At 32.6% G+C, this 12,429-nt stretch overlaps 1 protein-coding gene across 2 annotated transcripts in view; it reads right to left on the reverse strand.

The window, feature by feature from the left end:
• LOC142325599 (putative N-acetylated-alpha-linked acidic dipeptidase) overlaps positions 1 to 12,429 on the reverse strand; it is a 90,549-nt gene that overhangs the window by 9,289 nt on the left and 68,831 nt on the right. For both annotated transcript variants that reach the window (XM_075367543.1, XM_075367544.1), the window contains 3 exons: positions 9,374 to 9,464; positions 6,277 to 6,466; positions 2,706 to 2,787 (listed from right to left, as the gene is read on the reverse strand). In XM_075367543.1, the coding sequence (XP_075223658.1) occupies positions 2,706 to 2,787; positions 6,277 to 6,466; positions 9,374 to 9,464 (363 nt within the window). The remainder of the gene's footprint in view (positions 1 to 2,705; positions 2,788 to 6,276; positions 6,467 to 9,373; positions 9,465 to 12,429) is intronic.

The raw sequence follows: 12,429 nt of genomic DNA on the forward strand, positions 1-12,429 counted from the left end.
AATATTTGAAGAATTTATGTTGCTTTAGTCTTGAGATGTTAATTAAAATTCAGGCCAACACATCTAAATACATTTACTGGAAATTCTATAATTGTTTTGGAGTTAGAGGGTCTTGAAACATTGACTTCTGCAAACACCCTCATATTCAAAATGTTGGCCGATCCCTATACTTTCCCTTCATAGCTGTTCTACTGTTGCAGCAATAGAGTTATAGCCAGGAATCTAAAATGTAGTTGCTTCCATTTTAATTACGGTTTTAACTGGATGAGCGTGGATTACTTTATTCTTGTAGATATTTTTAATGCGCTAAATAAAAACCAAAAATTCATCACAGGTGCTAAGCGCTAAGTATCAAATTCTATAAAAACATATTTCAAATTTCCTGATAAGTCATAAAGATGGTGAAACTGGATATAGGTGTTTATTTTTAAATTTTATATTTGAAAAAAATTTGGAACTATTAACAAAAGCTTGATGTGATGAAGAAAATCTACAGTTAGCTGAATAAACAACATTCAAATGTATTTTGATTGTATATTAAATTTCTATTAAAATGAAATACTGTTTTTACTGTTTTACTGTTAAAATTGAATACTGTTTTTTTCATCTTCTTTGATGGTAACCAAAGACCTTCTGACAGGTTACAGTTGAATCCCCCCCATTTTTCTTAGTATTTAGCATTTTTCTTCATTTCTTATTTTCTCTTTAATATCTGTCAACTTCCTAATCCTTTCTCTTTTACAACTTCTTTTCAATATTCCTTGTATAATCCTTTATGAAGACAGTTTTATGAAGGATTTCAGCTAAACAAGATGTTCTCTTCTTTCTCATCGCTTTCATTAAGTTTTGTTTTTATCCAATTTTTTTTCAGTAATTCTTATTTTATCTATCCATTTTTTCCTCAATTTTTCTCCACAGTTATATTTCAAAACAATATAGTTAATTATTTTTCTTCTTTTGGAATGTCAATGATTCACATTCATTTGATTCATTCACTCTACACAAAGCATTCGCTGGTCTTTTTCTCAATTCTTGTTGACAACAATCCTTTCTTCTTTTCAAGAGCTTTTCCCTCATGGAAAAAGGTTCTTCTTATTGCCTTTATACTTTTGTTTTCCAAATCACCTAACTGTGAAATTTTTAAATGATTACTGTTTTGTAGTCTTTCCTTTCAATAATAAATTAACAATCTTCTCTCTTGTTAACTGTTATCACTTTTCTCTTTTCTTACATATAGCGGCATCATTTCAACTCTTCATTACAGATTATCCTGTAATTTTTCCATTATTACCATCCGCTTTTGATTGCCTTTATTCTTTCTCCTCAAACTTCAATGCTATACTTCTTGCTTTTTCTTATGCTTTCTATGTCAATTTTTTTGAGAATAGTCTGAAATGATTGGTGTCATAAAATCTTCTTGATTCACTTCTTATTCTATACCTGTGGCTTTTCCGTTTCAATATTTTCTTTTCTATTGATTCTTGCCTTACAAATATTTATTAATCTAATATCCTTTCAATCTACACCAATGTTTTTCAAAACTTTCTCATAGCACATTCCACTTAACTTCAAGTGCTTTCTTATACTCAATAAAACAGACAACATATTGCATTCTTGTAAAGTTTCTATGTAACTCCTAACAATGTCTTGTCAACATTGTCAGATAAAAAATTGCATCTTGTATTCCTTTACCCTTTCTAAACCAAAGCAGTCTTTTCTCAAATTCTCCTCAATTTTTCCTTTTATTCTCTTCAACTTGTGATATGAACGAAAAATTAATTGTCCAGCTATCTTTTCAATTCTGTGCATTATTTTCCTTGAGGAAACTAAAGTAATCCTAAAAAAACTTTAAATAAAATATCTCTCTCGGATTTAGGCCAAGCAATTTCCCTGAATTTATTTACAAACACAGTGCTCACACTTTTAACTTCAATGTTTTTTCCAGATTATTTAAATAAAATTTAAATAAAAATTATAATTTATTTATTCTTATTATACATTAATATGACCTTAATCTTTTATAGCAGTAGATTGTTTATGGAGATATAAGAGACAAATAAATGAATAATTATTAATATTAATAATTTAATATTAAATGAATAATTTTTAGAAAATGTCTAATCACGCTTTTGATACCTGTTAGTGTGTCATAACACTTGCTTTTCATAATTCATTTTGGTGTATATTACAGAAAGAAGTTATTCTTAGATTTCACTTCTTTACTTTTTTCTTAAAAATGTTACAAATTTCTTGTAACCAATCCATCCAAAACAGTTGAGATTAATCAATGACTGGACTGAGGTGTATTTATAAATAATTTTTTTTTCTAAAATAAAATTAGGAAAAGTTTTACAAAAGTTTTTATTTTGTAAAGTAATGTATGCTTTGAATATCATTTGGTCCTGAGTAGGACATAAATTTATCAAATTTTCCACAGCATCTCTTTGTGGGCCCTCTTCCTCACCCTCTCTTTCCTTAGATAGGCACCTTGCTCCATCTGTGACATCTAGCCTTTTGGCTATTAGAAGATTATTGTAGCTCAGAGGGGAGATAAAGTTTGCCAGTCTAATAATTCACAAACATGAATGTTAATACTAAACATTTAACTTCTAGGTAAGGTATTTATCAGGTAAAAATTGCAAGATAAAGATATTTCAGAAGTAAATATAAATTCAAGATTTCTCTTCAAACCAATATATTCTTACTTTGTCTGATCCAGTTCTTTTAATTCTGAAGCAAAATGGTCAGATGTGTTGCTGAATTCATTTATACTAGTTTGCAATATATCTGAAACCAAAGAATAAAGATTTCTTACAGTGTTGCATATCAGTGAAACATAAATATATTATCAATGTCTATAAAATAAACACTTTAATTACACTGGTCAACATGATTTTTGTCTTACGAGTACCAATAAGTGTACTTAATGCAGTTTTTTATCCTGTTTTCAAATACGTATTCAGAAATTCTCAATCACCTACAGTTTTTTTGTTTTTTTTTATTGTTTTGTCCATTGTCAAGTAAAAGTTCCTAGAGCATTGTAAATATGGTGGAACCAAATGAGCTAAGTCAAAGGGTAGTGTTGTTGCTGTAGTGCGGGTTCAGATGTGTATAGACATGTACAAATGTGATGATCTAGTGTAGCACACGTTCATCAGAACGATGTCAGTTGTGAGATAGTAGTGAACCAGTAAACATGTCATTGTGAGTGCTTTGTGTATTTGAATTATTGTATATTACGTATTTATGACTTTATTTCTTTTCAATAGTCATTAGTTACAAAATGCCTAGAGTTTGTTTAAATCATCCTATAACAATTTTTGTTATGTGTGTGGTGAAGTGACGCTCAAGTCCCAAACGCAAATCCTTAATCTATTAGTAAAAACATGTTATGAACTTTATTTTGGGTGTAAAGTTGGGGACCAAATAAGGGCCTGGGCCCCAGATATCTGTTGTTTATCATGTTCTAGGCTTCTCACTGTATGGAAAAATGGCACACGCCATATGCCATTTGCTAACTCAGGATTTGGAGGCAATCCAAAGATCACTCTTCTAACTGTTATTTCTGCTTAACAAACATTAAAGGGATTACATCAAAATCAAAACATACAGTGATGTACCCTAACTTGCAATCTGCAATGAGACCAGTTTCACGCTGCGAATAATTGCTCATACCAAAGCCTCCAGAACATGTGACATTAGATGAAGAAAGCTCAGAGTCTGATGGAAGTAAGAAAGAAAAAGAAACAGATTCTGGTGATACAACCTTTAAACAAAGCAGTTCATCTGAGCCTCACATTTACTGACTCAAGAAAATTTTAACGATCTCATATGAGATTTAAAGTTATCCAAAAAAACAGTCTGAAATGCTTGCTTCCCGGCTAAAAGGGTGGAATCTTCTTCAAAAGAATACAAAGATATGTTCTTACCGTACGCAGTTGTCATTCTGAATTTAAAGACTATTTATCTGAAGAAAATGGCTTAGTGTTTTGTAATAACATTTCTTCTCTTATAGAGTCACTCTAATGAACATAACCCAACAGAATGGTGCTTGTTCAATGGCTAAAGTTAGTTTAAAAGCTGTGCTTCTGCATAATGGCAATAAATCCCCATCAGTATCTGTGGCTCACTCTGCTAGTATGAAAGAAAAATATGAAAACTTTAAATTTATATGGGAAAAGCTTCAATATGCAGTGTATGATTGGCATTTTTTTGGTGATTTGAAGGTAATTGCACTTATTCTTGGTCTGCAGCTTGGTTACACAAAGTACTGTTGTTTTATGTGTGAATGAGATAGTAGAGACCGAAAAAACCATTTCATTAGAAAAGAATGGTCTAAACACGAATCACTCATTCCTGAACAGAAAAATGTGAAACATGACCCCATTGTATAACCCTGAAAATGTGTATTTATCTCCATTACACATCAAATGAGGATTAATGAAGAATTTTGTCAAGGCCGTGGAAAGTATCCTGTTTTAAGTATTTCTGTTTTAAGTAATTCTGTTTTAAGTACGTGAAACCAGGGTTTCACGTACTTAAAACAGAATTTTCCTAAAATTAAAGAAGGAATATTTTTGAGTTTACAAATACAATCACTAATGCATGATGTAAAGCTTGAGGAACTATTGAATCCACTGGAGAAAATTATAAATTATTGACAGAACTCATAGGATTATAACATATAATTTTAAAGGGTATTGAAAGAAAAGACTTTTACATAAAAAATACTTCAGGCGATAATAATCCTTATGAAAGTGGTGGCCATTAAATGTTATCTATATCTAGTATTAAAAGTGGTCTACAGTTACCTTTAAATTATTGCTGAACAGTCACTAAAAATAAAATTGATTAAATGCATCTATTTCAAAATATACTACACGAGAATTATGTAGAATACAGAAAACTCAGGATTATTAAAAAATATTTTATTGGAAATATTTAAAAATTCATTGATGTAGTAATATTGTTTCTGTAAAAAATAATTTTTTAATTGTATTTTAAATAGATTGGTAAGAAAATTTTTTTAACGGTTTGGTAGTTTATTAAAAATGGCCAAAGAAGGATAATAAGGTCCTTTCTTGTAAGCTGAAGTATTGCGTTGAGTTACTCAAAAACACATTTCATTTTATTGTCTGGTTTCATAGAGATGGCTATTCTTATTTTTTAAGAAGTGGTTATTCTTCTTAGCAAAGACTGTTCATTCATTAACATAAATACAAGATAAGTTAACAAATTTAATTTTCTAACTGTTGTCAACATGATTCATTCTTATGGGTGCCAACCCATGATTTTTTCTTGTTTTTTGCATTGGAGGAGGGAAAATCTACATCCAGCAACCCGTACTGCTGGGTGTGTGGGGTTTCCTGCTGAGGCAAGAACCCACTGCCCTTCCACTGTCACTCTCTGCCCGAAAACCACCCAACCATCTCTTCTCTTCTGCAAGCTTCCTAGAGAGTACATCTTTAAACCATGCCACACAAATGTTCCATTTTTCATGCGAAGCCAACATATATTTCATGACCTCCTCTGGGGAGACTAGTCCATCAAAGGATTGCTCTGTAGCTTATCTTGGACACATTTAAAAATGTTTGTTCTATATTATCTCTTTCAAGGCAATACACACATATTGGTGTCTCCCGTCTCCCTCTAGCATGGAGGTAGACATTGAACGACTCATACTCCATGAGCCGCTGAATAGTCCAAAAATCCACTTTCCCGTGTCTCTTGTTAAGCCAGCTCCTGACACACAGTATTAGCCGATGCGTCCACCTGCCAGTGGTAGCCGCATCCCACCTCTACTACCATCAATCAAACATCCTGCTCTTGGCATTCAAAACCTCCATTCCTCGGTATCTATCTGCCTGCTCCTCTGCCAGCATATCAATCGGAGCCAAAACAGATATCACGAGGACAGCCTCAAGTGATACCAATTGGTATGCCATGGCTACATACAGCGCAAGTCTTCTATAAGTGCTGTGTATATGCCAATCAATGATCTGACAGCCCATTTTTATACCTTGGAAACTCATTCTGATTTCTTGAGAGAGCCTCAAAAGATGAAATACTTCAGACAGTAATATTCATAAACATAATAAATAATAATAATGATAAGCTTAATATTTTATTAAAATACTTTAAAGCAAAACAATACAGTTTGAAATTAAAAGTTTTGTATATATGAAAATTAGTCTATTATCTGTTTTTTACAAGATAAAAAAATTTATCTAATTTATAATTACATTATAAACACAATGTTACACAATATTTACTTACCTAATGTGATATTATGCTTTTTTAGAACATCATAATGAGTGCTGTTAATAACTGAGATACTTCTTTTCATGAATTTAGCATAGTCGGTGACTTGGAATGGTAATATTGTACTGTCAGCCAGTGTCCACATTAGAATAGCCCATAGTTCTGTTACAGCACGATGTAGTGTAAAATTATAATCCACAAAATTCTGCAATTATAAGAAAAAAATTCTTAGGTAAAAATATTGGACTATGCTTATCAATTAACAGAAATTATATCACACAATTTTTTTTCCTTTCAGCCAATATTGGTCCAAGTTTAACACTTTTCTTAGTATCACTCTTCTTACTTTCCTACCAGAACTTTTTAAATCTCTCACTAGCCTTTTTCTTGAATTGCTTTGTCGCTACTTTTTTAATTTGAGGTTTCTTCTTTGTAGAAAACTCTCCTTTTCAAGACTTCTGTCAATTTTTTCTCGATTAATTTCCTACTTTTTAAAATTCCTGCATTGTTTAAAACTCTCTTAACTTTATTACAATATCCTGACTCATAGGGAAAGATAGCTCAATGTGGTGGTTTTGGTTGCCATGTCTCTCCCTCCGAATCTTTTTTTCCTGTTTAGTCTCTGGGAATTACCATTCAGGTATTACTTCAGAGGATGAATGAGGATGATATGTATGAGTGTAAATGAAGTGTAATCTTCTACAATCTCAGTTCAACCATTCCTGAGATGTGTGATTAATTGAAACCCAACCACCAAAGAATACCAGTATTCACAATCTAGTATTCAAATCCATATAAAAGTAACTACTTTTACTAGGACTTACATGCTGGAACTCTTAACTTCTAAATCAGCTGATTTAGGAAGATGCGTTCACCACTAGACCAACCCAGAGGATCCTCCTCCATACCTAGCCATGGGTTTTACCGGAGGTCATCTTCAATACCTCGGCATTGACATCTTTCAGTCTACCCTCAGCCAGGATTCCACCGATGCAAATGCCACAAGTCACATGCCCGTCGGTGTACTACTTTCATGAACTCATAAACAAAACACATCATGCCAAGTCTTAAGTGAGACTAAACGGACTACACAGTAACGAAGGAACTGAACTACCTACCTGAAATAGGCAAAAGTGAGTTCAGCACACAACGTGAAACATAAAACATAAAACATGAAAGAAGAACTAACAAGAACACTAAAACACAATAACAGTAACAACACTAACAAAAAACACAAAAAAAATCAACAGCAAAACATAAATAATAAACACAAAAACAACAAAACTTAAAGCAGGAAAATCCAAGCAGAACCCAAAACCCCCTCAGCAATTCTTTCCTTTGCAAAATAAGTTACAAAATTTTCTAAAGTCGCCCATTTGGCCCGGTTCCTTCAATTAGCACAGAGCTCTAACACTGTCCCAATGACATCGAGCCGACAAATAGTCTCCATTTGCATCAGCTCGTATTTCACACATTGATATAACACATGGTAAGTGTCATCTAGTTGTCGAACACATTGCCATCGAACACATTGTCATCCACATTGCGAACACATTCCAGAGTCTACCAGGCTAAATTTGTGCAATCTGTCCCGAAAAGCACCATGCCCAGAAAGAAATTGTGTCACGTACTTATTAGGGTGTACCCAAGAGGCGTCCCGCAAACCAACAACATTTGGGAAGAGATCATGCGTATAACACCCACCCTCTGCATCTGACCTGCCTTGTGGTTGGACAGATTGGATGAGGCAGAGGCACTGGACTTATTTGCAACATAATGCTGTTGCTTCTCAGACGCAATCAAATTTATTGGTTTCATACCTGCAATCACCAAGATCGCCTCCTGTGAAATTGTATGGTAACCATCCGTTACTGTTAACAATGTAAGGTGTTGAGCCCTCAATAAAATATCCCGATAGCTTATACATTTTTTTTAACATTGCAGTGCTTTGTGATGGGCCAGATGGGATAAGTCAGAGGGTGGGTGTTATACGCATGATCTCTTTCCAGATTTTATTGGTTTGCGGGACGCTTTTTGGGTACACCTAACAAGTACGTGACACAATTTGTTTCTAGGCACGGTGCTTTCAGAGATAGATTGCAGAGAGTCGGCCTGGTGGACTCCGGTATGTGTCCACGCTGTAAATAGTTGGACGATGCCTATCACATTCTTTATATATGCCCTAAGTACGAGCTAATGCCCACGAACACTATATGCCGATTCAATATTATCAGGTCGGTGTTAGATCTCCATGTAAATTGGAGGGACCGACCCTAGTGGGCGATCATTGAAAATTTCATCATTTACTTTGGCAAGGGAAAGGATTGCTGAAGGAATTTAGGGTTCCACTTGGATTTGCCTTATCCTACGTTTCATTGTTTTTTTTGTCTTGTTTAAATAGTTTATGTTTTTATTTTTTGTGATTGTTTCTTGTTTCCATGTTATGATTTGTACTAACACTGCGTGTTGAAGTCAACTTTTTCCTATTTCATAGTTGTATTATTTCAGTAATTGTGATTTCAGTTCCTTCTAGTTGTCTATTCAGTCTTGTTAAAGACTTGGACTTGTGTTTTGTTTGTAAAGAGTTATCTCATAGGCAGTAGTACATTGATGGGAATGTCATGTGTTGCATCTGCATCGGTGGCACCATAACTGAGGCAAGAACAAGGCTAGATGCCTATTGCTGAGGTTTTGAAGATGACCTTTGGTAAAGCACATCATGGTTAGGTATGGAAAGTGTGTTGTGGTGACCAAAACCATCACATGGAGAGTGTCTTCCCCTATGGGATCAGGATGACTTCATGGAACCCTCTTTTTTAAAAGGTTCCCATGCCACCTACGTTAATAGTAGATACAGTTGAATTTTCTTGAGAATTATAATTTTAAAAATTGTTATTTTATGTACAAATAGTTTTCGATTGTACCCTAAGTACTGCATACTCAAGTGTGATTAATAAAAACTCAAAGATGTATTTGAAATGCAGGTTAGTTAAGGGCAAAGCCAAGAAAGTTATGTAACTCTTTGCTGACTTTTTTTTACTATATCTGGTAACATAAGACTGTTATAATTGTATAAGTTAAATTTTTATAACTTTATAATTAACACACTTACTTGTGATCCTGCATAACTAAAATCCAAGCTTGGTACACCTTGTTCGTGTAGGAACATTTGATAATCTCCTTCACCATTTATGTTTGCTACCCTAAAATTAAGAACAAAACTGATTTAACTCTATTACTTTATTATTGTAAGAAAAAATATAATTTTTTCTGTAAATAGTGGATTTTAGATTTTAAAAAATATTAGAATTAGATTTTTTCTATAGAATATTGTAGAAAAGATTTAAAGATGATAAGTTATTAGTAAACTTAAAGCATATTGATGTCAGTTAATTATAATAAATTAGTTAAATTGTTTTTGAGGTGCATTTTTAGATTTGATTTTGATAGTACAAATACAAAACTGATTTTGTGTAACTCATTTTATTCTGTTAATTTTATGTAAAGCACGTAGGTGTTTTTTCTTACATGTTTTTATTTATATGAATTGATAAAAAAAAACTATACTTATTTTTATATGAACATATAATCAATTCATGTTGTGCATAAACACATTCCATGTTTATTAAACCAAATTTCTCTTAATATAAAAATCCTATCATATCTTTGATTTAATTTTATCACAATACTTTTTCTTATTTACCTTGAAAATGCAAAGATTCTGTTTTTTCTTTTTCATTTTTATTTGAGTATTATATATTCTTAATGACCTTTCCCCACTTCCTAATAAGAATACAGGTCATAAAAAAAAAGTTATTATTTGATACACGTCAGAAGTTTATACACATTAAAGAAAGTCTTCAGTGTCAACTTTCTGTGCTTCTTCCTGCATTTAACCACTGAATTACATAATTCTAATAAACTTTTGTCACAGTTTATTTAATCAAACTGTTTTTATCAACAAATCATGTGATTTGTTGAAAATACATCTTTGATAGCTCCCCAGAAGGAAACTTCATATGGAATCAAATCATATAATTGTGGTGGTCATTCAATTCTTCCCAGCATTCTATTTTTTAAGGAAAAGGTTAACTGAGGTAGTCTCTAAAATGAAGTATATGAGGAAGTTCATCATCATGCTACTCGTGAAGTATGTTTCATTAGATCACATCACTGAGCTATAAATATAAATTAACTGCTTCATAATGAATAAAAAAATTCCATCCTCTGTCAAATATATATTTTTGAAGTGCATTAAGTAATCTTGGTGACATCTCTTAAACTTTAATTTCCTTAGAACATTTTGTAAATTTGCCCTTGTATCTCCAGCAAAACAAAAGCCTTTTTGGTTGATTTTATAGGATTCAAAAATAAGTTTTTTTCTAAAATTTAAGGTAACCTGATCGTGAAGCATCACCAACACCATCAGCATTCTAAAATTGTATGTTTACAATTTTGGCTTACTCAAATAATGATGGGTTGGTAATGGAGAATTAAGAAATCCCATGTGAATTCTTCTACTTATATGTACTTATATGTTTCTACTTTTACATATAAGTAGAAGTAGAAACGTTTGTCTGATACCTCTTTAAGAGTGTGTGAATGGTTTAGACCAATTGGATACTTCACACAATTGAAGGATGGGTGAGATTGATGCTTTAGATCAGTGTGTCGTAGGTGATTCTTCAGTTCTGAAGTAAAAGCAGTTTTGTTTCAATCTGAGATCAATGCAAAATTGTTGGTCAAAAAACTGCTGCTTCCATCCAGAATAAAAAGTTTTGATCACAGGAGTGATACCTGCTGTCTGGAAGAGCCTTAAATCTGTCATTTAGTTGGAGCTGTTTATATTATATTCCAGTTTCACTATGGGTAGAAGATTCTTTCTTACTATCCACCTCTTTCCCTATCTTTTTTGGCTTTCTCTCTGGGTTGGGTATTGTTGGTCTGGATTGAGCCTCTGATAGTTAAAACAGAAACTCAATTCTGCTTTAACAGATTAAAAAATTAGGGTACTGATCCCCTCAGCAAAGGCACCAATACCCAATACTCTGCTGAGTGGTGGGGACCTGTGGAATACATCCTTAGTGTCCTCTGGTTTAGAACAGTGTATAAGGTTTCATTTTGAAGAAACTTAATTTTTGTGAGTACAAAATTAACCTAATGGAAGAAGTGTACAAGGAATAAAGCTAGGTCTCCTAAACCTTCATTAAGGTTCCTGATAACTTTCAAATAATCTCACAGATTTCAGAAAACTTTTCTGTGTTGTTTCTTGGATCACAGATGGAAGAAATGATAAAAAGTTAGGAAAGTGTTGGCTTGACCATTTCCTGCTGCTTTTTTGCTTGTTTCCTTTGCTGTTCTTTAATAAAAATAATTGATGATATAAATTGTCAGTAATTTGGTTTCTTTTACATTTTATTACATACTATTTTGCTGAAGAAAAATATTTAAAATAATCTGGAATGACAAAGACCATTACTTTTCAACTTTGCTATAGTTATTTATTCTTTGAAGTATATGCATGAGCAAAGTGATTGCAGTATTATCAGTTGTATTTGACCTTTTCTCGAATTAACTATCAGGATTCATTTCACATAAAACATTTTTTAATTTTGTTGACCTTTATACCTATTGAATGAAAGTATGTATCAATCACTAGGTTTTATTGCAACTTTTCTATGAAGAAACAAGTTCAAAATTAAGCTATAGATTTACTTTTATTAAATTTAACTGTCCTATTTTGATCATTGAGATCCGACTAACAGCACTGTAATTTTTCTCTTCCCCTTTTCTTTCTGTCCTCACCTCTTAACATTTTCAATGAATGTTCAGACACAGCTTTTCGATTTCTATCTTTTTACTCAGAGCCATTTTTCTTAACTCTGTCATAATGCTCGTATTTTAACTTGGTCTTTCTTACAAGTTGTCTGCAATACGTTTTTTCTGCATTTGTGATCCTACTTGCCTACTTCCTACCTAGATCCAGCTTTTTGCTCTATAAGCGAGAGTACGCAATGATTACACAAATGTTTTTCCTGGAATTAGATGGGCAAGATTTGGTAGATTTTTACAGATGGGAATTTCCTTCCTCATCCCAACCTGTTAGAATAATTTGCTATCAAAATGTTTAGTATTAAAAAATGCAATAAATAAATTTGTATTTTTGTT

This window comes from Lycorma delicatula, chromosome 5 (assembly GCF_047948215.1).
Source record: "Lycorma delicatula isolate Av1 chromosome 5, ASM4794821v1, whole genome shotgun sequence".
NCBI classification, from domain to species: Eukaryota; Metazoa; Arthropoda; class Insecta; order Hemiptera; family Fulgoridae; genus Lycorma; species Lycorma delicatula.